Source organism: Homalodisca vitripennis, chromosome 1 (assembly GCF_021130785.1).
Source record: "Homalodisca vitripennis isolate AUS2020 chromosome 1, UT_GWSS_2.1, whole genome shotgun sequence".
NCBI lineage: Eukaryota > Metazoa > Arthropoda > Insecta > Hemiptera > Cicadellidae > Homalodisca > Homalodisca vitripennis.
In genome coordinates, this window is record NC_060207.1 from 111,757,797 (window position 1) to 111,782,397 (window position 24,601).

The window sequence follows — 24,601 nt, forward strand, 5'->3', positions numbered from 1 at the left end:
TTTTATTTCACTTTAATGACGTAAAACAGCCGGTCGTCGACAATTAAATATACAAATATCGTTACTCTATGGCTTTTGGATGAACTGTCATCGTTTGCAGCCAGTAACTTGCATAAACTGAACCAATATATATATATAAAAATACGCTGCGTCTATGACGTAGACGCTAGCACTTTTAGACATAAACGCAGCGTCTACGTCATAGATGATGAGAAAAATAACACAAAATTTTGTATGGTTGTTCCTTTCTAATAATGTATAATATAATAAAATAGTTTCAATAAAATTATTTTTCCTGTTTTAGTTATATGCAAAAAAAATAGAAAATAAAATGTTTTAAAACATGTTTTTTTAAATTTTAAATTACTTAAAACTACATATATATATATATATTTTTTTTTTTTTTTGTTAATAGTATATATCTATAGGAGTAATTTGGTGCAACCTTTAGGTCATTCTCTAATTTTTATGAAAACTTATAAATTTAATCTGAGACTGCAAAATCTCCAATTTTAGCCTGGCACTTTTGACTAGTCACTAGGGGATATGAGATGTGAAAAAATTTTGTGACATCTCATATTTGCTCCTGGCCCTGAAAGGGTTAAGGAGTTTGGACGTCTTCTTTTGATAGGATGAAATGAGTAATGGATGAAATCCAAAAAATTACCAAAAGGAGTAAAAAGTTAGTCTTTAAAATCTCTTAAAAAATGTTTATTTACATTTGGAAACTTAATAAAAAAGGACTATGTATTCTTCAAGCCAATATTCCAGTACTTTTACAAAATCAAATGTCTTATTTCCTCACTATGGCAGATTTGTTCAATATTGTTTGCCATTTGGACAACAGTAACAAACTAGATGATTGCTCAACAAATATAAGTCACTCTCACAAGATAAATATGGCCACAGTATGCAGTATACAAGGAATGGCTAGTATATTCTGACAGCAAAGCGATGCACGCTCAACGCTACCTTGATTCAGTACCTTCTACCAGGTGGCTACTGCGATCTGGTGGTAAAATCAGATTAGAAGTGAATCCGAGCACAAAATATGGAAGTTAAGTATGTTGAAGATAGATGGAACCACTTTACAGACTAATCTACTAAAAGGCAATCAGTAATACCAATGCATTTATGATAATACAAAAATACAGTGGCTAAACGTCATATGACGTCCTTACTCATTATGTAGAGTTTATACGCACTCCTTAAAGGGTTAAATTCTTATCAAACCAAAACTTAAAATTTGTTACAAATATATGAAAATACTTAGTTGAGTGTTTTTATGAAGGAAAATTAATATTAATTTATACAACCTAGTTTTTTACTAAATTAACAGAGAAATTTCACCTACGAAAGAAATTGATTAGATGTACTAGTTTTGGAGGATTTTAGAATGGAAGATTATTTAAAGAAAAATATTAAGTAATAACTCTTTTCTCAGATCATATTTTTTAGGTTAACACACTTACAACTAACACAGGATAAGTATTAAACTTGAAATTAAAGTCAATTAATGGAGTAATATGTTATATATATATATTCTTATTTTAAAATAATAATTTTTATTGCAATGTCTTAAACAAGTAGGAAACAAAAATATTCTTCACAGTTAAATATCAGTAGTTTTATGTTAAAATGACCAACGCGTTTAACTGAACAAATGTGAATCAGAACCCCACTACTATAAACAGTAGTTGTATAATGATATAATGTGACTAAAACTTAGAAAATGTAAAAAGTACAACTCCTAAAAATTATTCACTTTTAAGCCTAAACCAAGTGATCCTCACATGATTTTGTCTTCTTTACGATTTATAGATATATATGAGCTTTTAACCCTTTGGGGAGTATTTACGTTGTAGAACGTCATTACATGATTTGTTCATAAGAGTAAGGATGTTTAATCCAAACACATTATTATTAATGTCTCCTCTATCAAGAACTTTTCACTCCATTCCAGAACTGGCGAACAATGAGAAGGGGGATCAGGTGCTGGTGATAGGAGCCACGAACCGGCCTGACTCACTGGACCCTGCACTACGCCGCGCAGGCAGGTTCGACCGGGAGGTCTGTTTGGGTATCCCGGACAGAGAGTCCCGCTTGTCTATCCTGCAGACGTTGTGTCACTCTCTACGGCTGACACCAGACCTACAACTGTCAGAGGTAGCCATGATGACACCTGGCTATGTGGGGGCTGACCTCAAATCTCTGGTCACCGAGTCTGCTATGGCTGCTGTCAACAGGTACAGAATCATTTATAAATAACTGCTGAACAGTTCCACTGTAATTCTTTAGTTACATACAATACTATAATATTTTGTTGTTGTCATGCATCTGTATATAATGCAAGAATTTAAGAGTTATTTTACATTTTATTCTATAACAAGCCACAGAGCAACTGTTCAGCAATGATGGGTGTTCTAAGCTTTTTCGTTTTGTTTATAGTGTGACATTCTGTTATTTTTCTCCTTTTTACTTAAAAACACTGAATGCTTATCCACATTATTTTGATATCATTCTGTTGGGCAGTATCTTTAGCCATGCAGCTTAATTTCGCTTTATCAGCTGTTTCAATGCACATCCAATAAAACGTCCAATTATTGCATATTCTAATGACAAGTTTGAAATTAGGATCAGCAATGACCAGATTAGAAATATTATAACGTACATTATCGGAGTGGACTCAGCCACGGAGGAATACTCTCATACTATAAAACTGATTGATTTTTTTTATCTAACAGAGCTGTGTAAGTTTTTATCTAACAGAGCTGTGTAAGTAATTTAGTAAGAGCATGTTATCAGTAAAATTGGTGTAATACAGTTTATTTTATAAATATTGATGTGAAGTATAAAATTATTCAATCAACTTTTCAAAACACTATTTATCCATAATTATTTCTGTATGCTTGTATTTCATTTCAATCTTGGCCCATTATGTCAATTGGTTGATCTCTTCACATCAAAGTGTCTACAATTTGTTCCATAGTTGATTTTGCCTTATTTCTGATCATACATACACAGCCTTGAGAAGCCTATTTCTGTCAAAAGTGAACTAAGATGAGTTTTATATCAGTCTTAAAATGTCTAGTAAAAGTGGATAGTAACATTGTTTTTTAGATCTAATATTTAACATTTTAATGAAAATGTTCAGTTTAAACTACATTGACAATAACAGTTTGTTTCTATATAAACTAAAAAATATTGTTAATATTTTAGTACATTTAGAGCTGGAAATGTTATATCTGTTCAAACAGTCCAGCAAACTTTCATCTACTTTAGCTCTTGCCAACTGCTTCAAAGGGAGTCTTTGTGGTAAAATTCTGATTATCTTATGTTTTAGGACATTTTCTAAGGTAGATGAAATTTTCTAATCACTGAAATCTAAACAGCTTTAAAAATAATGGTTAATCCTACCAGTATTAGAAATTACTTACATTACAATGTACTCACCAGAAATGTAAAAAAACTGAAACTAGTGAACAATGTTTACACAGAACAGTTGTTACATTTAGGCTCTTTAAGATAATATTTCAACTTTAGAGACCATCTTGGCATTTTTTGCTACTTTAAAGACCAGTGGGGCATAGCCCAGAGAGATTTTCGAAATAAGAATAGGTCCATATTCATCCCAAGGACAGTAAGAATGTCCATGTAAAATTTCAATACAATCAGTTGAATAGTTTTTCAGTGAAAGCACAACAAGCAAACAAAGGCTCTTTTGCATTTATAATATTATTGAGGTAGGCTGTTTCATTTCATAAGCACCATTAATTTGATTAATGATGTCACTTCTACTTGGTTAATGTTTTGATAAAGATTTTGGTAACAGCTTAGCAACAGCCTTTTGATGCCTCTAGAACTACTTGGGTTTTTGATAGAGATCGTTGTCATTCTGCATTTTGTTGCTGTCATTAGCTGTGATGTTTCTATCTAGGCTGTTCAAGACTCTGAGGGTGCCCGACACAAAGACCTCTCCAGCAGAAGTAGTGCAGACGACATCCAGTACATCTGGTGAGACCAGCAATGCAACTGCCCTGATAGTGGCTAATGAGGATGCAGGTCAAGAAGCCACTAAAAAATCTGAAGACTCTGACAAAAAACCAGACAATCCTGAAGGTAATTAATAATTTTACAGTAATTTTTATAACTGTTTTGTTATGATAGCCATAACATAGTTTGATGTGAATTACAGAACAAGTCTTTGACTTTAATGAGATGTGTTATGACATGTAATGTTATAATTACTTATAATATTTTGCCCACGAACATACTGCACGGAATATTAAAAAAATTATTTCGTACAATTGTTGTTATATATTTGTATGGACTTTCCTCTCCCGTGCGTTAGGGTTAACATTAGCCAACTGCATTCAACCTGTTCTCCATATTAGCGGTCAGAATTGATCATTAACGCTCAGGTACAGTATAATTCATGTACGGTATGATTCATCCGTGACTCATACATAATGCTTTTCATTGTAATAATTATAAAATGTTTCCTTCCTCAACAATCCCAAATAAAAACAATAAAAAACAGTTTAAAATATATCTCAATTAAATAGGAGAATTAAAGCAAATCAATTAGTCATTTAGTAATAATTATTTTAGAGATACTTGGAGAACAAGTTGAGGTCTCAAACTTCCAGAAATTCAAGAAGACAAGATAATGATAGGAGAAATTTCTTGGAATGTACCAAATAAAGTCACAATAGAAGTTTTCTTTCCCAGGCACAACCAAAAGAGGAGTCCTTGAACTAGGGCGCATGAGACCAGAGAGAGTTCCCAAGGGATACAGGAGTGGTTCAGCCATGATAAATTAAGAATTTTTTTAAAAGTATTTCTCTTTCATGGGATTGATATAGTGAAACAAATAATTAGTGTTTTGTTTCAAAATAACCCATGGTTTGTAATCTATGTAGGCCTAGGTTAGGAGTGTCAGGTTTGTATTTTAGCATGTTTTATTTATTTTATATGTTGCAATTTAACAACATTATATGCATTTGAAATGGGGAACTATTTAGATGAGTCTAGTGATATACAGTAAGAGAGTTGTTAGAAAGTGGTTAGAAAGTTTCACTACCGCTGTCAAGTGGATCTTGACAGCGGTAGTGAAACTGATTAGGCATAGTGTAAGATCTCAATGCCCCAACCGAAACTAGGTTTATCATTGTACATTTTTGTAAATAACACTTAGGGATATGCGTTCACAATACAGAATGTGTTTAGTGGAAAAATAAAATTTTATTTTTTCAAAATGAGAAGAAAATTTGAACATTGCATCTATCTTTGAAGAAATAAAGTTTTATATGTAAGAAAATTTATGATTTCCGTATTCATAAATATGATGAGTTATGCTACATATTTTTGTACTTGTTATTGATCAATTATATGTTATTGCTAACTCTTGATGTGATATAATACTGTTTCATGTAAGGAAGAAATATTATTGTTTTAATATAGTATGTTACCAGAATAATGTCTATTTTCATTTAAAAAATGCCCTTTTACAAGTTTTGTCAATATAAAAATAAAAATTTATGAAATAAATCTATCAAACTATATTTTTTTAAATAGTAAAATGTATAAATAATTTTTATGTTTTGGAATTTTTATTTAGTACAAATATACTACTTCAGTAGGTATGATCCCACCCCCCTAAAACAAAAGAATTATTTAAAAGTTTCCAATAAAAAAAAAAAACAACAAAAAATTTTTACTTATCAAAGTATGCTTGGTAAAAGATAGACTTGTATTAAAAAAAAACGGAAATAGAACAATGCATCTTTAAATAACTGTTATTATTTCTTATATATTTCTTTTGAATACCCTTGTAAAATCTGGAAAAGTGGCCTGCCAATAGAGACCATTTAGTTGCCAGTCCTTTAGTTAAATTTAATGTGTTTAATTAAATAAGAATAATACGGAATATATTTAATACTAATCATTATACATTCCCCAAACTGAGTAGACTGGTGAAATCCGGTTGGGTTCTCAACTAAATGTGTACTCTGAATCAGTGACTCATGCCGCAGTGAACATGTTAAATCTAAATATTTACAATTTTCATTTTGTCAGGTTATGGTAGGATATGGCAAAAGGTGCCATAATAGTAAACAAAAAAAAGGTTTCTATTATGAAATGTTATACACAATCTTTTTATCAGCCAAGATTCAATTCAACAAACCATCATCATGGCACAAATAAAAATAACAAATCAATACTAAGGTACTTACCTTAGTGCAAATGATCACGTAGTTAAAATTTGGTTTTATGTGTGTGCAGTTCATTAAAGATATATAATTTTACAATGGCAATGTATATTTTTTTAAAGTTTAAAGAAATTTAAACTTATTACTTGCTTGAAGGCAGACAATATTTTTGAAATAACTGATTTCAGTTTAATAACATTTAAGCTTTCAAAGGGATTTGTATAAAAAATGTGTATGTATATAAGTCTTATATATTTGTGTTGGTAATATATGAGCTAGTAGTTTGTTGCTTTGGTCATATACATCCCGGTAAAATATTGATTGATATTTTGAGCTCTCCGAAATACTTCCAGTAAGTCGTAACAGTAGTACTCATGTTTACTTTGTTTTCAGGAGCCACCACTGAGGTAGAAGAGATGGAGGTACAGGTGGTGCCTCTGGACAATGAAGATACATCAGATGATGTTCAGGTGCTGGATGAGCAGACCTCACCACCTCAAGGAGAGGAAAGGAAATCAGCTGAGCCTGAGCCTGAGCCAGAGCCAGAGCCAAAGCCAGAGACCACTCCTCCCTCCTTACTCCACTCCACACCCCTCACAAAGGAACAACTTGAAGGTAATCAGCATTGTCTGCACTTTAAAGTTTTAAATCAAACCGTTAGTTTGTGGATTATATAATTTGTAACAAATAGTTTACTATTGGCATAAATTTGTAATTATTTTAAATGTAATAAAACAGTTTGATTTTAGAAAACTACTTAGAATTTCCTCAGTTTTATTGATTATTAAAATCTTAAAGTAATACTGTTTATGCCCAGAAATAATCTTTTAAGCTCAACTTGTTCTCCAGTTATTATAATAGAAAAAATTCATATTAGCTTTTTTGTCTCTAGTCTGCAATCTCCCAGCATTGGCAGGTACTGTATGCCAATGCCCCTCTTATCAAGGCCATCTAAATAAAAAACTACATAAGAAAATAAGATCAGTACTAAAGGTTTGCTGCCTAAATGTTGAGGGATAGAATCAATGTGTAAGCATTTAATCTAGAAGACCTATCAAACTGTTCAAGAGGAAATTCTTCAGACTATAGACTATTATGTGAATTAGGCTGTAGTAAAGTGTCTAATATTGTCTGTAACTTTATATTGTAGAAGTGTACATCACAATGGAGGATTTCCGAGTAGCTCTCAAGTCTGTGCAGCCATCAGCTAAGAGGGAAGGGTTCGCAACTGTCCCAGATGTCAAGTGGGAAGACATCGGCTCCTTGCAGGACATCCGACATGACCTCGAAATGGCTATATTGGTTAGTTCATCTATGGCTAATCATTTTTCTTAGGCATATGAATAATCTAATGGTTATGGTAGTAAATAATTGTTTAATCTAAAACTCCTAACCTGTAAATGGTCACTTTAAAAAAATCAAACTGTTTTAAAAGAAAATTACATTGTGAGACTGAGTTTAATTAAATTAACCGACTTGAAGCTTGATTTTTCTACTATAAACTTTAGTACAACTGATACTAACCTAACAAATTAGTTTTGATATGTGAAATTCTTAACTTTTATTTAATAATATTTTTAATTCTTTTCTATTTTAAATTTAAGTACATATTAAACCAATTTCTTTTTAACCCTTTCTCTGTACCATGCAGAAATATTTTCTTTCGCTAAAGTTTTTCATGTCAAATATTTATTTATATGTCTATGCACTTAAGTGTCAGTAGTGAAATAGAGTATTTTGCAGTTCTTTACTAAAAGATTTATAAATCAAAGTACATAAATAATAATAATATTTTTGGTGTTATTAAAAATAAATGTATATAGTAGACACTCTACACTTAGTAGAGTTGAATGCCGCAAACCGCATCTCAAAAGGTTTATCCAATCAGAAATGGCGGGTTGTTTTATGTACACATTGTGAAGTACATTATGCGCTGCCATTTCTGACTGGATCGTCGTATTCTGATGCAGTAGGCGGCGTTTCACTCTACTAACCGATGTGTTTCACTGACTTTTTTTAATTAGCAAATTATGTCATAAATTTATAACACAAAAAATAAAACTAAAATGAATTTGTCGTCTTTATGTTTATGAATTAATTAAGTTCTACCATTATTCATTGTTGGTGAAATAGTTAACTTGCCACTTAATTTTTGAATTAAATTTTTTTGTTATTTTTTATAAATACTAATCAGTGAAACCATCCAGTCAGAAATGGCAGCGCATAATGTACTTCACAATGTGTACCTAAAACAACCCGCCATTTCTGGTTGGATAAACCTTTTGAGATGCGGTTTGCGGCATTCAACTCTACTAAGTAAGCTCTTTGAAATGAGGTATCACTCGACCCATGCTTTAATTTAAGATTTCCATGTTTTCCTCTGTGGGCCGTCCCCCCATGGTTGGCATGTCATGGTAATAGCAAGGAAAAATAGTTTACATAGCCATATGACACTGTGCAAAGTTTATAGATGTTATCTGCTATGGTTTGTAAAATATTAAGCCGTACCCAGACTTTTCAAACACCTTGTATATATACACATATGTTTTAGAGACAACTTTACATTTGAGACCTTTGTGGTGGTTCTAGGCTCCAGTAAAGTTCCCGCAGCAGTTCTCTCAGATGGGTCTCCACACGCCTACTGGAGTGCTGCTATGCGGACCTCCCGGCTGCGGCAAAACCTTGCTGGCCAAGGCGGTGGCTAATGAGGCTGGAATCAACTTCATCTCTGTCAAGGGCCCTGAACTGCTGAACATGGTCTGTACCATTCTGATAGTTTTGTATTGAAATCACTTTGGGGAAATATGAACTTTATTATATTGTTTATAGTATGCTGTGTTGTACAAATCTGACTTATTTATGTTATCTACTGTAAATGATTAATTAATTAATAATATTTTTTTGGATTCTAGAAAATTCCTTCTTTTCACTTAAGAGTAAAAACTGTAGAAACCCCTCATTGCGCTTAGTTCTAAAAGGACCTTTGCACTTGGTTCCAGAATGAAAGTTTAGGTAAGGTTGGTAGCAGGAGTCACATCCTGTCGAGATCCTATGAGGAGGCATGGTGTGCTGTATATCCCAATCATGTTATCTTGGAAGAAGGGAAGGTTAGCTTTTTCAGTCAAAGTGGGAAGGGGAAAGTCTCTCTCTTGTTAAGTCTAACAACAACAGTCTTTAACACTAATTTAGATCAAACCACTTTAATAGTCATCCTCTGCAGTAAACTCTATTGATCAACCTTTTTACTCCACTAACTCTTGTGGTGTGCTGCTCCTGGACATCCATGGGGTTGTAAGTGACACCCCAGTAGTTTTTACTGTACTCAGTGTAGGTGTAACTAGAAGGTATAAACCAATCAGAAATTAACTCTCATGAGGACACTTTGATCTGAATCACTGAAGTGATCACGTAACCTTCCTTTCTCCCTCTCTGAACTCTGACTAATCTCTTGTCTTTTAAGAGTTCCAATATTTTATTTGTAAAAGAGTATGTTTAGATTATTCAAAGAAATTCTCCAGAAGTGCCCTGATGTGTAAAACTTTTTGAGACATATACAGACAAATGTATCTCTTAGTTATGCTTCTTCCATTGTACCTTTGTAAATTCCCTCCCTGATATTCTTACAACACAACATTGGGGTACTCCCTTCATATATATTAGCTTCTGATTAATGAATAGAGACTATAAAATACCTCACAGTACATCATAGATTGCTATACAGCATGAAAGAGTTCTTTGTAAGATCTGGTTACTGATTCATCTTTGCCAAGACTATCAAACATCCAGACTAAGTGTTAGTGTTTGACCGCAGTATGTTGGAGAGAGTGAGCGTGCGGTGAGGCAGTGCTTCCAGCGTGCACGCAGTTCTCAGCCCTGCGTGATATTCTTTGATGAGATCGATGCGCTGTGCCCCAAGCGAACCAACATGGAGAACGGAGCCAGTCGAGTGGTCAATCAACTGCTCACCGAGATGGATGGCGTAGAGGCGAGACCTGGCGTTTTCCTCATGGCTGCAACCAACCGACCCGATATTGGTGAGTCAAATTATTATCTTATTTACATTCCTACTTAAAAATAGAAATAGAAAAAAATTATGTTAATGTTCAAAAATGATTAATCTATTATAAATTAACTGTAAACAACTACAATTCAATCTCATTTGTGTGACATAAACTAATACCCATAGCATTGGATTAGTGAATGGTAAATATAAGGAATGTAATTAAAATCATGATTGATATAGAAAAATACTCATAAAATAACAAGAATGTATATCATGCCTGAAACTACTGAATAAATATTTATTTAAGAGTGTTCATTTGTAAAGAATGTTTAGTAAAGAGACATTATTTTAACAACTACTCTGTCTGACAGATTCCAATCTTGCGTTTTGGTGTCATGAAAGTGGTCTTGTTTAAGAATAGCACCTCCTAGTTGATGGAGACATAGTAACCACATTGATTTTGCTCCTAGAGTGTTGTAGTTTCATGATTGGAGGTAATCAGGGTGTTGGCATACCAAGCCATCACTATTCTCAAATAAAGCTCTAAAATTAATTAATATATTTTTCAAATACACATTTGCATATTGTATTTTGTATCTCTTTGTGAATCAGATTTATCAACAAATTTAGAATCAATTTTAACAATACAAAAAAAAGTAATTTTCTCAATACTTAAAATTTACAGCACAATAAATCTATGAAATTATTTATCATAGATGATACAAGTCAAACTAGATTACAATTAAAGATGTGATAGGGGTAGACCATTTTAATTATTAGAAAAAGTGATGCTGTCCATTGCATTGTCATAAATGCTTAAAGACAATGGAGATTTCTTCATTCTTACATTAGCAAATAATTAGAATTAAATCTATAATCTGCAGTGTATTCATAACTTTTGAATATCAATATTTGGTGGACGTGGTTTGAAAATTGAACTACATACATCTCTCTTGTGTTAATAATGCATGCCAAGGCCATTTGACAGCTTAAAACAACAATATTCAGCTCACAAACTTAACGTGTCATTATGAGCGTTACTAAAGTATCGTTAACTACAGTATTGTTCAAGTTTAGTGTACTAGAATTTTACAGTTTAATTATGATCATAAATAACTGTTCTCCATGTTGAAATTGTATTTTTTTGTTTCTCTGTAAAAAATAATATCTTTATATATTAAAATATGATTTTGAGTGTTGTTACTATACCAAATAGAAATGATTGAATATATGTTTAAATTACATGTTCGTTAGAGAACTTCAGAAAATAGTCAAATAATATACCAAGCAATATTTATTGGTATAGTACGTCCAATTTTACTTAATTAATTACGAATTTCACAGTCATTAAACATTAAAAGATAGCTCAATACGAAATTATGAGAGATTGGTATGTGTAAAAGAATATTATATTTTATAAAATACTATTATTAGAAAACAATTTAAACAGGTCATCTTGGAAGAAACAGAAAGATGAATAACAATGTGCTATACATAATCACTAAAGAAATTTGGTTGTTGTTGAAAAACTAATAGTATATAATTAATTTGTAGTAGTTTAGTCAATATTTAACTTTTGATATTGAGGAATTTTGGAGATGCAATCGCACATTTTATGAAAAATTATGTTTCCAGCACTGATCTTTTGGATTATGAATCTTAATGTTTTATTGTTGTTGCATGCAGTTGACCCTGCTGTGATGAGACCAGGAAGACTGGACAAGGTACTTTATGTAGGGTTGCCGGCTGCAGAGGATCGGATGGACATTCTCAGAGCTCTTACCAAGGTAACACAGCAAACATTTCTGCTTTCAGTCAAATGAAGAAAACTTAATGGCTTCAAGTTTGCATATACGAGGGTCGCCCACAAAGTAACCTCCATTTTGAAATAAAAAATAAACCAGTTGAGATACAAAAAGTGTATTATATAAATGTTAAAACTACAGCTTTTCTCTACTTTTCTACATATTCACCATACAAATTCAAGCACTTATCATATCTTTTAACAGTTTTTGAAATTCCGTCTTTAAAAAAGTCTGCTGCCTGAGAACGTAGCCAACCTGTCACAGCGTTTTGAAGCTCTTCATCACTCGCAAACATCTGAGATGCAAGCCACTGCTTCATGTACGGGAAAAGATAGAAATCACTGGGAGCCAGGTCCGGGCTGTAGGGGGGGGGGGTCAAGAACGTCCCATTTGAACTTTTCCAAAAGTTCTGTTGTTCTTTGAGCTGTATGAAGGCGGGCGTTGTCATGGACAAACACAACACCAGATGTCAGAAGACCATGACGCTTATTTTGAATCGCTCGTCGTAGCCATTTTAAGGTTTCACAGTATAAGGTTTCAGGAAAATGATTTGAAAGTTCCGAGATTGTGAAGCGACGGTTCTTGTGAATTTTCTCATCCACTTTGTTCACCAAGTCATCACTGACGAGAGATGGCCTACCACCCCGGTCTTCATCGTGAACGTTCGTTCTTCCATTTTTAAAAAAACGAACCCATTGCGGACTACACCTTCCCTCATAATGTTTGGGCCATACACCACACTCAATTCACGATGAATTTCAGCTGCTGTGTAACTTTTCTACCACAGAAATCTTATTACACCACGTACTTCACACTTGGCGGGATTTTCTATCATGGCGCTCATATTTTTACGTTGTAACAAAAGAACGCGCGATCGCACGATGTTCTCCCTTGCACAGCTAGAAGCGTACTGAACAGCTTTTCACACCGATGTGAGAATGGCGGCGCTACCCCCACTACTTATCGCGCCACGCCCAAACGTCGGTTACTTTATGGACGACCCTCGTAAATAAGATTTGATAAATTTTTATTATTCTCTTTGCCAGTACTAGAATCAGAAACTTTTTAAAGATTTTTTTAATATACAGTTGGGCCACTCTAGATGAATCACAGTATTTTGAATTTATTTGTAGTATTTTTACTTTCAATATATGAATTTTTATGGTAGATGTACTACCATGTCATGAATTTTAAAAACAGATTCAAAAGTTAATTTTCTATTACTCCCCAGCAATATGATCAAACATGATATTTTTATACAGAACCTTTATTGTATTACAGGGAGGCAAAACACCACTGTTAGGTGAGGATGTGGATTTGACTGAGGTAGCACGGAACCCTTGCTGTGAGGGCTACAGTGGAGCAGACTTGGCAGCCTTGGTGCGAGAGGCCAGCATAGAGGCTCTCAAGGAGTTCATGGCATCAAGAGATCAAAACCAGGATCAGATGGCAGGAGAAATTAAGGTGTGTGGACGACACTTCACTGCAGCTCTCAGCAAGATACGGCCCTCTGTTTCCGACAGGGTAAGTAATAGCTATATACCTTAATTTTATAACAACACAGAGATGATAGAGTCTTGGAAACTTCTCTTTTAGCTAATATTGTTCTCAGTTGTTAATTTTAACCTGGAAGTTATAACTTTCCAAACCTGACATAGCCTGCTTTCATCTCAGTGACGATATGGCTAACTATAAATTAAGAACCTGGTTTAATTTTATACAGCTCAAATATAAGGGGCATACCTTGTACTTGTATGTTGTACTTGTACACTGTACATTTATCTCTCATTTTCATGAAGCTTCTGAAAATGACAAGTTTATGCAGAGACTAGAGTGGATATGTTACAAATTACTGTTGGCAGGATCAACTTGAGGAGTGAATGTAAAAGTCTTGTAAACATCAGGCTTTTTTATTGTCAAATCAGCAAAGGTTTTGTGTGTTGGAGCTAATTACCAGAAAACTGAATTTCTCCTTGTATAAACATCTATCTCTATCTGTATCATTTTTATCTCTATGATAACAAATTTAATTTTCTAAAAATACATGATTCTTCCCTAAACTCCTTGAACATCAATTGGACACCTCAGAGTTATCGGCTCATATATCGAATGCTATATGCTGTTAGTAATTTGTGGATAGCTGAATTCTTTACTTGTGGATAGCCCATTAAGATGTGTAATTTACTAAAACTTCCTAATCACCACCTTGTGCTTTGTCCCCCACCCTCATCTTTGTTTATGTGTTTTAGAAAGTTTGTAACTCCAAAAGTAATAAAGTGTACAGACTTTTTTAATTTTGTTTGTCTAAAATATTGCAGTACAAAAATAAAATCATTAATTTCAATAAAAGCTTTTAACAATAAGGTTATAAAATATTTGGAACTAATGTTGCAAGCTGTAATTTAGTATATACAATTTTATTCTAAGATAGTATTATTGTTTATTTTATAAATCTGAAATAATATTTTAGGGATTGTAGGCAAAAGATAAAATCTTGACTTTTTCCCTGTATCAGTTAATGTTGGAAACAACATGAATATTTTACTATTACGAATTGTTATTGTATTACAGAACAGGTATTTTTCAAAGAGGTGTAGGTAAGAATCCACATTGTTTATATAAACAAAGTTGAATATAAAAAATATATAGTATATTCAGATTGAACAGATACCTTATGTTCAGAGCACATTGCAGCTGTTATGGTTAGGCGAATTTACTAAGTATTATTATAAGCCCTTACAACTAGATCCTTTTATAAGTTTTTTTAATATTTTGGGCTTTCTGAAACTTTTTAAGAGCTGAAGAGTATTCTGAATGGGTAGTCTCCATTTATTCAGGAAGGATGGTATATATTAACAAACTCGTTTTTGCCCATATTGTTTCAGGTTATGACACAACCTAGTCATTTTTTTATAATTGGAAGCAAAACAGATAAATCAACTAAGATAAACTCATAAGTTAAAACAGAGCCTGAGTATTCTGGAAAACAAATTTTCGAAACGTTAAACTTATCACAAATGCAGTACAGTTTGTCAACTCTAAATGAAGCTCTTAATAGGTTTAGGAGATAAAAACAGAGTCATCTTCAAATCAAATTGAAAAGGTTTTATGTATTAGTGCCCTTAACTTTTTGTAATGTTTTTATTATCAAACTTTATTAATATTTCCATGCTGTTTGTATTTAAAGCTACCAGTGAAATTAATGTTTTAGCACTGCAAACACTACAAAAATAATTGTTTTTTAAGAAATACCACAGAATTTTACTCTAGACATGCTGTATTATTAAGTAAGAAATTGCTCTATTACTTTGTGACTGTTAATTTCTTAAATGCATGCACATTGATTAATTTATTCAACAAGTTAGTACTTGAGAAATGTTTAAGAATATAAATAATTAAGCTAACTTTTATGAAGGAAGAGAACAAGTATATGCAACTGAGTCAAGTCTTAATTTGATTGTGTATGTATTTTTCATAACAAAATAATCTCAGTTGAATTTATAACAAGGTGTTATCAATATTCTATTAATGATTCCAATGTATTTGGTTTCCTCTACAGTTGTGATGTTGGTAATGTTAGATATTTTTTTTTATGTAAAAGTTTTACTGCATAGTTGTACTCTTTGTTATTATAATTTCTGCACCATCTATCTCTATGATCGTACATTTTTTAATAATTGAGTTCAATAGAGAATGTTTACTTAGATCTAGAAGAAGCTCGTAATTATTTTTTGTTTAATTAATTTATCCCCTATTTGTTTTATTAAGTCTTTGTTTGTAGTTGTGGTCTTTAAGTTCACTTGGACAAAGCCCTATTGTTTTTAGTGAGGATATTATTCTGTTTAAGATAATTTTGTTGTCTGATAAGTCCAATCTCTCGAACACTCTCTGATCTATTTGGACAAATGTTTATGTGGTAAGACATACTGTTCCTGTGCATAGTCTACAGAGACATTAATAATAACGTTGAAAAATAATAAAATGGCTCACAAAAATCCCTGAAAATGTTCTTATTATATATTGTAGTGTTAGAGCATTGTAGTTATAACTTTTTATTATTCTATAACTAAACAAACATGACAGGTAATTATAACCTAGCTTTGATAAGCATTACATCACTCTATTTTATTAGATAATTTAATTATGAAAATGTTTGTATTAAAAAATAACTACCTAGAGTAGAAGTGAAAAATTATTTTGTTATATAAAAATAAGCAGTTATACATGCTGCAGATTTATAAGAATTTTGAAAAATGAGTGTGGCAGTGTTAACCCTCCATCAGGCGCTTAAAATTAGAAACACCATCAGGCGCTCACGGACGTTTCCTCCAGGTTAGCGAATAACGGATATCATAGTCGTTTAAACTGTTTTTATTTGTTTAAATATTCATACTGATTTAATTACAATGTAATATATTCATTTTTAGAAATTAAATAAAAATTATTCTCTTATGTAATGAATTTTCCAAATAAGAAATTCAAAATTAAAAAAAAATGTTATTGTATAATAACAACATGATTTATTTTAAGGAATAATGCAATTAATTGTAAAAATGTTTAACCTACTTTAATAATATATGGAAATTAACTTAGTTTTTAACTTCTTACAAAAACAACTTATTTCAATTCTTGAGATATTATACAATTGTAATGTCAATTATTACTCTAAAATCAAAATTTATTCTTTACTAAAAATTTGTTTAAACACTACACAAAGTTTCAAAACATTTTCCTTCTGGTTCTTATAACGACAATGTTCACTCCATAATCAGTACTGAAATGTTCCCTTCCACACGGGTACTGTACTGACAAGTCTCTCGTCTTCATTCTCCATTTCACAAAATTCAAATAAAATATATTGTAAAACTTAAAAAGAAACCATCACAGGTCACACATTTAGGCGCACACGGATTATTACTCCATAAAAACTAAACACTATAAGGCGCTCACAGAGATTTCGTCCAAGCACTACAAACACAACATCGGGCGCTCACGGAGGAATCGTCCAGTCTCGCACAGAAGTAGACCTCATACTGACAGATTTTGACAAAGATAAGCGGGAGGCTATTGTTTCGCTTCCCCGAAAGATGCTCGTGAAGTACACTGCGGGAAACGACTGCCAACCTCAGAAAAGTAGTATTATTTTTAATAATAAAAAATACACAGAGGAAAACTCCGTTTAGCGCCCGATGTAGGGTTAAGAGAGACAGACAATATATTGTCTGTCCACTTGAAAAGGGTTATGAATTGTGTTTTAATTAATTTTAATACATGATTATGGAACTTAAAATATAGATTGGAAATCAAATTAATCCTCTAATGTCCAATTTTAGATTATTTTGACTAAGACTGAGAAGGATTAAAAGGAAGATCTGAAAACTGAAAATCCATTAATAGTTTTAAGTTTTGAAAACAGTTGTATAGTGACAGAAATAATAGACATAAGTAACTGTTTTTATAGTTTGTAAAAACAGAAGGTGCGTTAAAATTTAAAACAAATAATCTTGAGACAGATCATTATCAAATCAAACAAGTATTATATTGAAGGTTGTTTTTACATTTTATAACTTACTTGATATATCGATTATTGAGAACTGTAAAAAAACCGCAATAGATAAAACTAAATATAGATTTTGTTATTAAGATGAATTAAAACTGCAACAACTCATATAAAGCCTATTTAGAAACGGTTAATAACAAAAAATTATTTTTTTCTATCAAAGTATTAAATTGTATTTATAATAATTAGTAATGATAATAAAAGAAATTGCTCATTTTCTAATTAAAATGAATTTTTCAAATACCTGATTGTAACTTGACTCTTGAACTCATTGGCATTCCCTTTGAAAACCATTTTTCTCTTTTATGTAGTAAAATTATTGTAACATATTAGAAAATACATATTGTAAAATAAATTATTGTCTACGTACTAGTGGAGGCCTAGGACCCTAGGAGCTGAAAAAAATACATTTCTGTCCGTCCGTACAATATCTCGCAAATACCGTGACAAATAAAAATCAATGAAGGGAGTTTTAACCAATATTTAGCCAATTGTATATAAATTATGAAAAGAATTTGGTTTTTAATGGTTTTCTTAGTGAGGGAGACAGAAATATTTAAATAAAAGTGGGGCAGCATTGAACTTTATAATATTTATATATTGTCATTTGAAAGGAAAAGTAAAAAATTCATAATAAATAAAATGTTGAATTAGTCCAAGTTACAGAATTATTACAGAAGAAATAAAAGTTTGTTCCTAAAAAAATTAAATCTATAAAATATTACTGTATTTTATTGTTTTAACAAATAGTTTGTTATAATGCTAAATCAAAATTATACTTAATATTGCTGAAATGTAAATTTAAATTTGACCACAGGATTTTGGTGGTACGTATTTAGTTCCAATGTAATGTATGTGATATTTTTCAGTCTGTAAAATAACGTTTTACTCTAAACATTGTGCACAGGAGTTTGTGAATAATCGCTATTTGAAATGGCAAACTGTCAAACGTTTTATATAGGCTAATTATATTATTCTTATAAAAGTGATTTATTACTTAAGTGACTACTAGTAATCTTTTATAGTTGTTGTTCGTAAACGTTTCAGGATATACAACTGTCCAGTAAATTTAATTAAATTGTTTTTAAGGAAAATGGATTAGTTTAATAATGACAAATGGCTATTCTTTTTTTTTAGTTGTATAATCTTCCTGATACGTATCACAAAATGCTTAATTTTACTGGAGGTGAAATTATAACATTGATTATTTTGTATTTATTTTTATTAGTTTTTGTATTTCTTGATTAAAATTAATACTAGGAACGAAGAAACGTTCTTTATCAAAAAGACTCTTCAAAAAACAAAATTTCAAATAAATTTAACATCCTTGTTTTTGAAAATTTTTCCTTTATCAGGATAATATTGTTTTCAATACTAAATTAATATGTGAAAAATAACTCTGACCTTATTCATTTAAACATAAATTTTTAAATATGTAATAAAAAGCTGTGTAAAATTATATTCTTGATTTAAGAAATATAATTTTTTAGGATTTTACAATTTAACATTAAATAAAACAACTTAACTTAATTAACATTAGTTAAAATTGTTAATTCAAATATATCTTATAAAAGAAATAAAACAGTATAACTAATGAATTATCAGAAAACATAATGTTAAAAAAAGAATAAAAATAAAATCCAGTTTAAACAATTTTGTGATTGTAATATAATAATTTATTGATATATGAAGTTACTGTTCAAGAAAGCTGTAAGGTGATGAGAAAACAATGAGAGATAAGATATGGGATGTTTGCAGCAAGTTATCAGTGTAGTGAGCAGGTGATGTTAATGACTCTTGTTAGCGCGCAGACTGGCTCACATGACAGTCAGCTGACTGGCCCGGCCTTGTAGCCGCACCAGTCACCATGGCATCTCTGAGCCAAGCAGACTACAGCTCCCTGGTGTTGAGTAGGCTGTCCACAACTGAATATGAAGTGGTGGGCACCAAGCTCCAGCCCCTCGGCTCTCTTGGGTTCTCCATCTTTGCTGAGTTTAGTGTCCTGAGGCTCTCTGTCAAGCTCAAGTCATCCGGTCAAGTATCAGAATTGAGTTTCATCGTAAAAACCCCGCCCGGTTTAGAGACCTGTGCAGATTTTGTGTCCAGTATCCGAGCCTTTTACAAGGAGCCTGTGGTCTATGATAAGATCTTGAAGGATTTGAATGATAACATCACCAAAAAAGTTGGACCGGATTGTTTCTTGGCTCAACCGGAAAAAGTAATTGTTCTAGACAATGTGTTTGATTTGGGATACAGGAAAGTGGATATAAAACGGGAGTTCAACCTGCACCACTGTGAACTGGTTTTGGATGCCCTCGCTAGTCTGCATGCCAGCTCATTAATTTTGGAAGAGAAGAAATCAGCAAAAATTCCAGAAATATATCCTGATTTATTATTTGAAACCGTGTTTTCAGATGAGACAAACCATCCAGGATTCGATTTTATGTGCACTGGAATCAACACACTTGAAACACTTTTCACAACACACTTCACGCATTTCCCAAAAAATGTCATCAAAGAAACAATGAGTCTTGTGAGGAATTTGCCTTTCAAATTAAAGCCATCTGTGACTTACAAGAACGTGTTAAACCACGGGGGTGTGTGGGCAGAGAATGCCCTGTTTGCTTACGGTATCGATGGACACCCCACAGATGTCCGTCTGATTGATTTTAGCAATGCTCGCTATGCCCCACCAGCCTGCGATGTGTTAACTTTCCTCCACCTGACAACGTCACGAGCCTTTCGAGAACTCCACCAGGGAGCACTGCTGACTCACTACTACTCCCAGCTGGCCAAGGAGGTGAAAGAGAAAGGATACGACTTGGGGGATCTACTGCCATGGACGGAGTTCGAAGCCAGTGTTCAGCACTATCTGGGAGCAGCAATAGTAGGATCACTGATGCACATCCACGTGACTCTCCTACCTGATGACACTCTCACCGCTGTCACCAAGGATTCCAACGCCCTCACAGCCTTCATGTTTGAGGATCGCAGTGAGCGAGTGTTGAGTGCCTACAGTTACGACGAGGGCTACCGCAGGCGGCTCAGTCAGGCTTTGGTGCAAGCGCTGGAGTACACACAGTTCCGTGGTCGACGACGCAGCAGTGTGTACATCAGCGCGTAGGTGCGCAGTGAGTCTGGTAGCATTTACAGGGATTTTATCATGAAATTCACCAAACATTTTTTATAAATTTAGTGTAATATTGTAAATTATTGTGTGTAGATGGTTATCACAGGGGATATAGTCTAGAGAGTGATTCACAAAGTATTTTGCAAATATATTGGCTCCTATATTTGAACCAAAACAATTTAAAAACCTAACAGTTTATATTATAGATTATTAAATTGTGAGGCTAATTGATAAAAAACAACTAAATTGTAATGTGCCTACTAAACCATTATATCTTTTGGTTTGAATTTGAATACCTTTTGTATTATTTAAAGCCAAAAATATTGGAAACGCTAGGCTGAGTCTCATTGTTAATTTTGGGAAGTGTTTATTTTTTCTAAGACTTGATTTTTGTCAGACTGGAAACAACACTTTTTGTATTTTGGCTCAAAAGAATATTTATTTATTTATAAGGAAAGTTTTACACACCAGTGCCATTTTAATCAGTTGTACCATATATTCTTAAATGAAAACAGTCCCAACCAATTTGCAAATTTCCATTGACCTCCTCAGGAATTTGTAACGCATAAACTATGCTACTGATTGCACAGACATTTTACATGCACATTCACCTCCTCAGGAATTGAACTCTCTGTTACAGAATTGTAGTCTTCCCCTATCTACAGTGAAGTGTTTCAATTTGCATACAAATTTGCAGAATCAACTCTGTGGGATCTGTAATTTTTTTTAATGAATTGAAAATTTTATCCCTCGGCGATTGTGTTGTTTCATCTTGCATTACAACAATTATATGAAATCATTAATTCGGTGATGATTTTAGATAAACTACAACACCCTCCTCCAAAAAAAAAAAAAAAAAATGTAAAGGGTTCATTTATATTTGTTTTATATAATTATTATAGTAAAAGATATAATATTGTTTTGAATAATTAATGGTTTTAATCAACACTCTTTAACGCACAGCAAATGTGTATTCCTTGATTTCTATTACTTTGTGAATAATAGAAATAATTTTCAGAATTATAGTTTATAGTTGAATGTTGACTTATAACATTTAACTTTGTTGCCTAATAAATTTTAACATTGGATATATACTTTTAAATGAAATTAACCATCAAAAGGAAGTAAATTGAATTTTATACTTTTTGAAGACAGTTTTATCACGTCATAACATAAACTAAAGTACAGTAGAGCCAATGTTGTCCAAATTATCTTACAATTTAAGTTAGTTGTAACAATTTTATATAATTAAATAATGAATTTGGTAATTTTTTACAATGTAAGTGTATTTTTTCTAACAGTAAAGTTATAAGTATCAACAAAGAGATTAAAAACTTAAACTAACTAGATAACATTTATAATTGTAAACAAAAGTGAATTAATATAGCTTGTTTTTCGTGTCAAGAGTAAGAAGTTAAAAACACATTATTAAAGCTTTGTCTGTTTATGAAATCTCTAATAATATATGGAGGCGTGGCTGCAAAACAGCCAGACTGGCGTTGCTATAAGTGTACAGCAAATACATTAGGAGTGGAATTGAAGTGGTTGGGTTCTGCTATCCTACTCCACCTTGTACTCTCCCCTGTTCACTTAGTCAGATCTTTCAAAGAACAACATTTTAATGTGAAGTTTCCATTAAAAATTCTGGAACAAAAGTCCTTTGAGTGTTTTAATAATTGCATTGCAAGTATAGTGTACATGGATTTTGTTTTGAGATGGTTGAAACAACTATGGTTGCAGATAAAAGATCCGCTCTAGTAAACCAACTGTTATAAATTATTTAAGGTGGAGCAATATCTGACTTGATAAACAGTTAAATAATGGTACAGAAAACAAGAAAATTTATGAAAAAATATTGATGGATCCTTCACCAGGACTATGACGCAGTTGATAATGCTTTTTATGTCTTCGTTTTTTGGCTAAACCCTACATCACTTTCTTCAGGCACATGCTTTACTAAACTTTCTTCTCTGAAGTCAAATTATCTCTGAAAGGGGCAAAATTTTAATCTTCAGCCAAAAGGAACAGATATGAATATCTTCAAAAAAAGTACTTCTAGTACTGCTTTGCCCAGTGGAAAATCAACTTGTAGCGGTGTAGAAATCTGAAATAAATATATTTTGAAGAAGATATTCTAAAAATTTTCCAATTGATTTAAATGTTGAAGCTTCAGTCAGGTCATTTTCTAGTCAAAACTGGTATCAGCTGCATTTATATTTTATTTACGTTTTCTTATTAGTTCATGTTTTTAATAGTTTTGTAAGTTTTAATATGTATTGTAACTGTTATGAAAATACACAGTATTGTTAACTGTTATGAAAGTAGGCAGTATTGTAACTTTTATTAAAATAGAAAATTTAGCTTTGGAAATTAGCTAATATAACAGAGTAAAGATTGAAGTAATTAATTTTATCTGTTTTTCACAAATTATTTCTGGGTTAAAAGTTGTTTGTTCACAAACAAATGGAAACAACAAAAATATTATTTTCCATCAATAGTACATTGATTTGTATAACCCATTAAGTGAAAATAAAGGCGTGTGAACATTATTGAAGTACGTGCCAGGTGTTGTTATGTAATTGGTATTATGATGGAACGTAAGTTGTAGGCCTGGTACATTGACTTTTTGCCAAGGTTGCCAACTTCATAGCTGTTTGTTGTCAACTTGGAAGAGTCAAGGTCAGAGTCAACAACTGATAACACCAATTCTCACTTAGACAGACAGATTTCTTAGCAAGTCAACATTTAAATTAATAAGTTGATTGTTAACTGACTCAATGCACTAAAGCACATTACAACACCATTTACTGGATCTGTAGCAAATGTTTAAGCCACTTCTTGAAAACAAAAAATGTTTTTTTGTTGTATTTTGTGGAATCTTGGCCAACATATAGAAAACCGTTATTGTTAACTTCCTGCCTACAATAAAACATGGTGCTAGATTATGATTTGGAATGATGTTTAAAAGAAATGTATTATCTTTGTTAAGCCAATTTTCATTAGAAAATACATTTTGATTATTAATCTTGGAACTTGTCACAGACTGTTTAGCTCCAGCTAATGTTCTGTAGTTATAAATCTTTCTCTGTCAATTAGATGTATATTATTGTAGGTTCTTGTGTGACCAAGTACAACAGTCTGCGAGTTAAAAGTTGGTTGGTGGTTAATTGAAAGATTGTTAAGGTGTTTTTTTTTTTATTTCAGTCTCTGTCAAATTTAATTTATATAATTAAAAAATGTGTCTGTTTTGCTTGCAGGACAAGATGAGGTATGAGCAACTACGGCTGCAATATGCTGCAGTACCTTCCAAAGGATAATTATTATTTTCTATCTAGGTATGTATCATTATATGTTATATGTATATTTAATACTTAAATAATATTACAATAATTTTTATATTGATCCAATAAGTAGGTCTTTGTAATTAGCTGAAGTATAGTATGCATCTGCATTCTAGGTATATAAATACACACCTCAAAACAATTAAAGGATCACGTTTTTAACATAATATAATCGGTTAACGGTTCGAAATTTTATAATTATTATTTTTTTAATTTCAAAGTTGGTGTTGAAAGTAAAATACATCGTATATGTTTTTTTATATCATATTTTATTTTAGGCTAGAACAGTAAACAACGTTTAAAACCGCAAAATTAAAACGAAAACAACTTTCTTATTAAAGTACAAATGTAATAAGAAATAATCTGGTCTTTTGAATCTCACTTTCAATACCTTGTATTGCCACCTCTGGCTGATATAACCGCACGAACACGCTGTGGCATGGTTCTGATGAGTCGTCTGAGGCTATCTTGAGGTAACCGCTCCCATTCTTCTCGTAACGCCATTTCCAGCTCATCCAAAGTCCTGGGTTGGTTTGGACGGCCCCGGATA

General features: G+C 32.2%; 1 protein-coding gene across 3 annotated transcripts in view; it reads left to right on the forward strand.

Annotated features, from left to right (window-relative positions):
- Positions 1–24,601, forward strand: part of LOC124369302 (nuclear valosin-containing protein-like) — a 50,011-nt gene that overhangs the window by 21,579 nt on the left and 3,831 nt on the right. For all 3 annotated transcript variants that reach the window (XM_046827251.1, XM_046827242.1, XM_046827260.1), the window contains exons 9-17: positions 1,964–2,246; positions 3,938–4,119; positions 6,606–6,827; positions 7,363–7,514; positions 8,802–8,969; positions 10,024–10,246; positions 11,902–12,002; positions 13,302–13,544; positions 23,968–24,045. In XM_046827251.1, coding sequence (XP_046683207.1) covers positions 1,964–2,246; positions 3,938–4,119; positions 6,606–6,827; positions 7,363–7,514; positions 8,802–8,969; positions 10,024–10,246; positions 11,902–12,002; positions 13,302–13,544; positions 23,968–24,027 — 1,634 coding nt within the window. In that variant the 3' untranslated portion in view covers positions 24,028–24,045. The remainder of the gene's footprint in view (positions 1–1,963; positions 2,247–3,937; positions 4,120–6,605; positions 6,828–7,362; positions 7,515–8,801; positions 8,970–10,023; positions 10,247–11,901; positions 12,003–13,301; positions 13,545–23,967; positions 24,046–24,601) is intronic.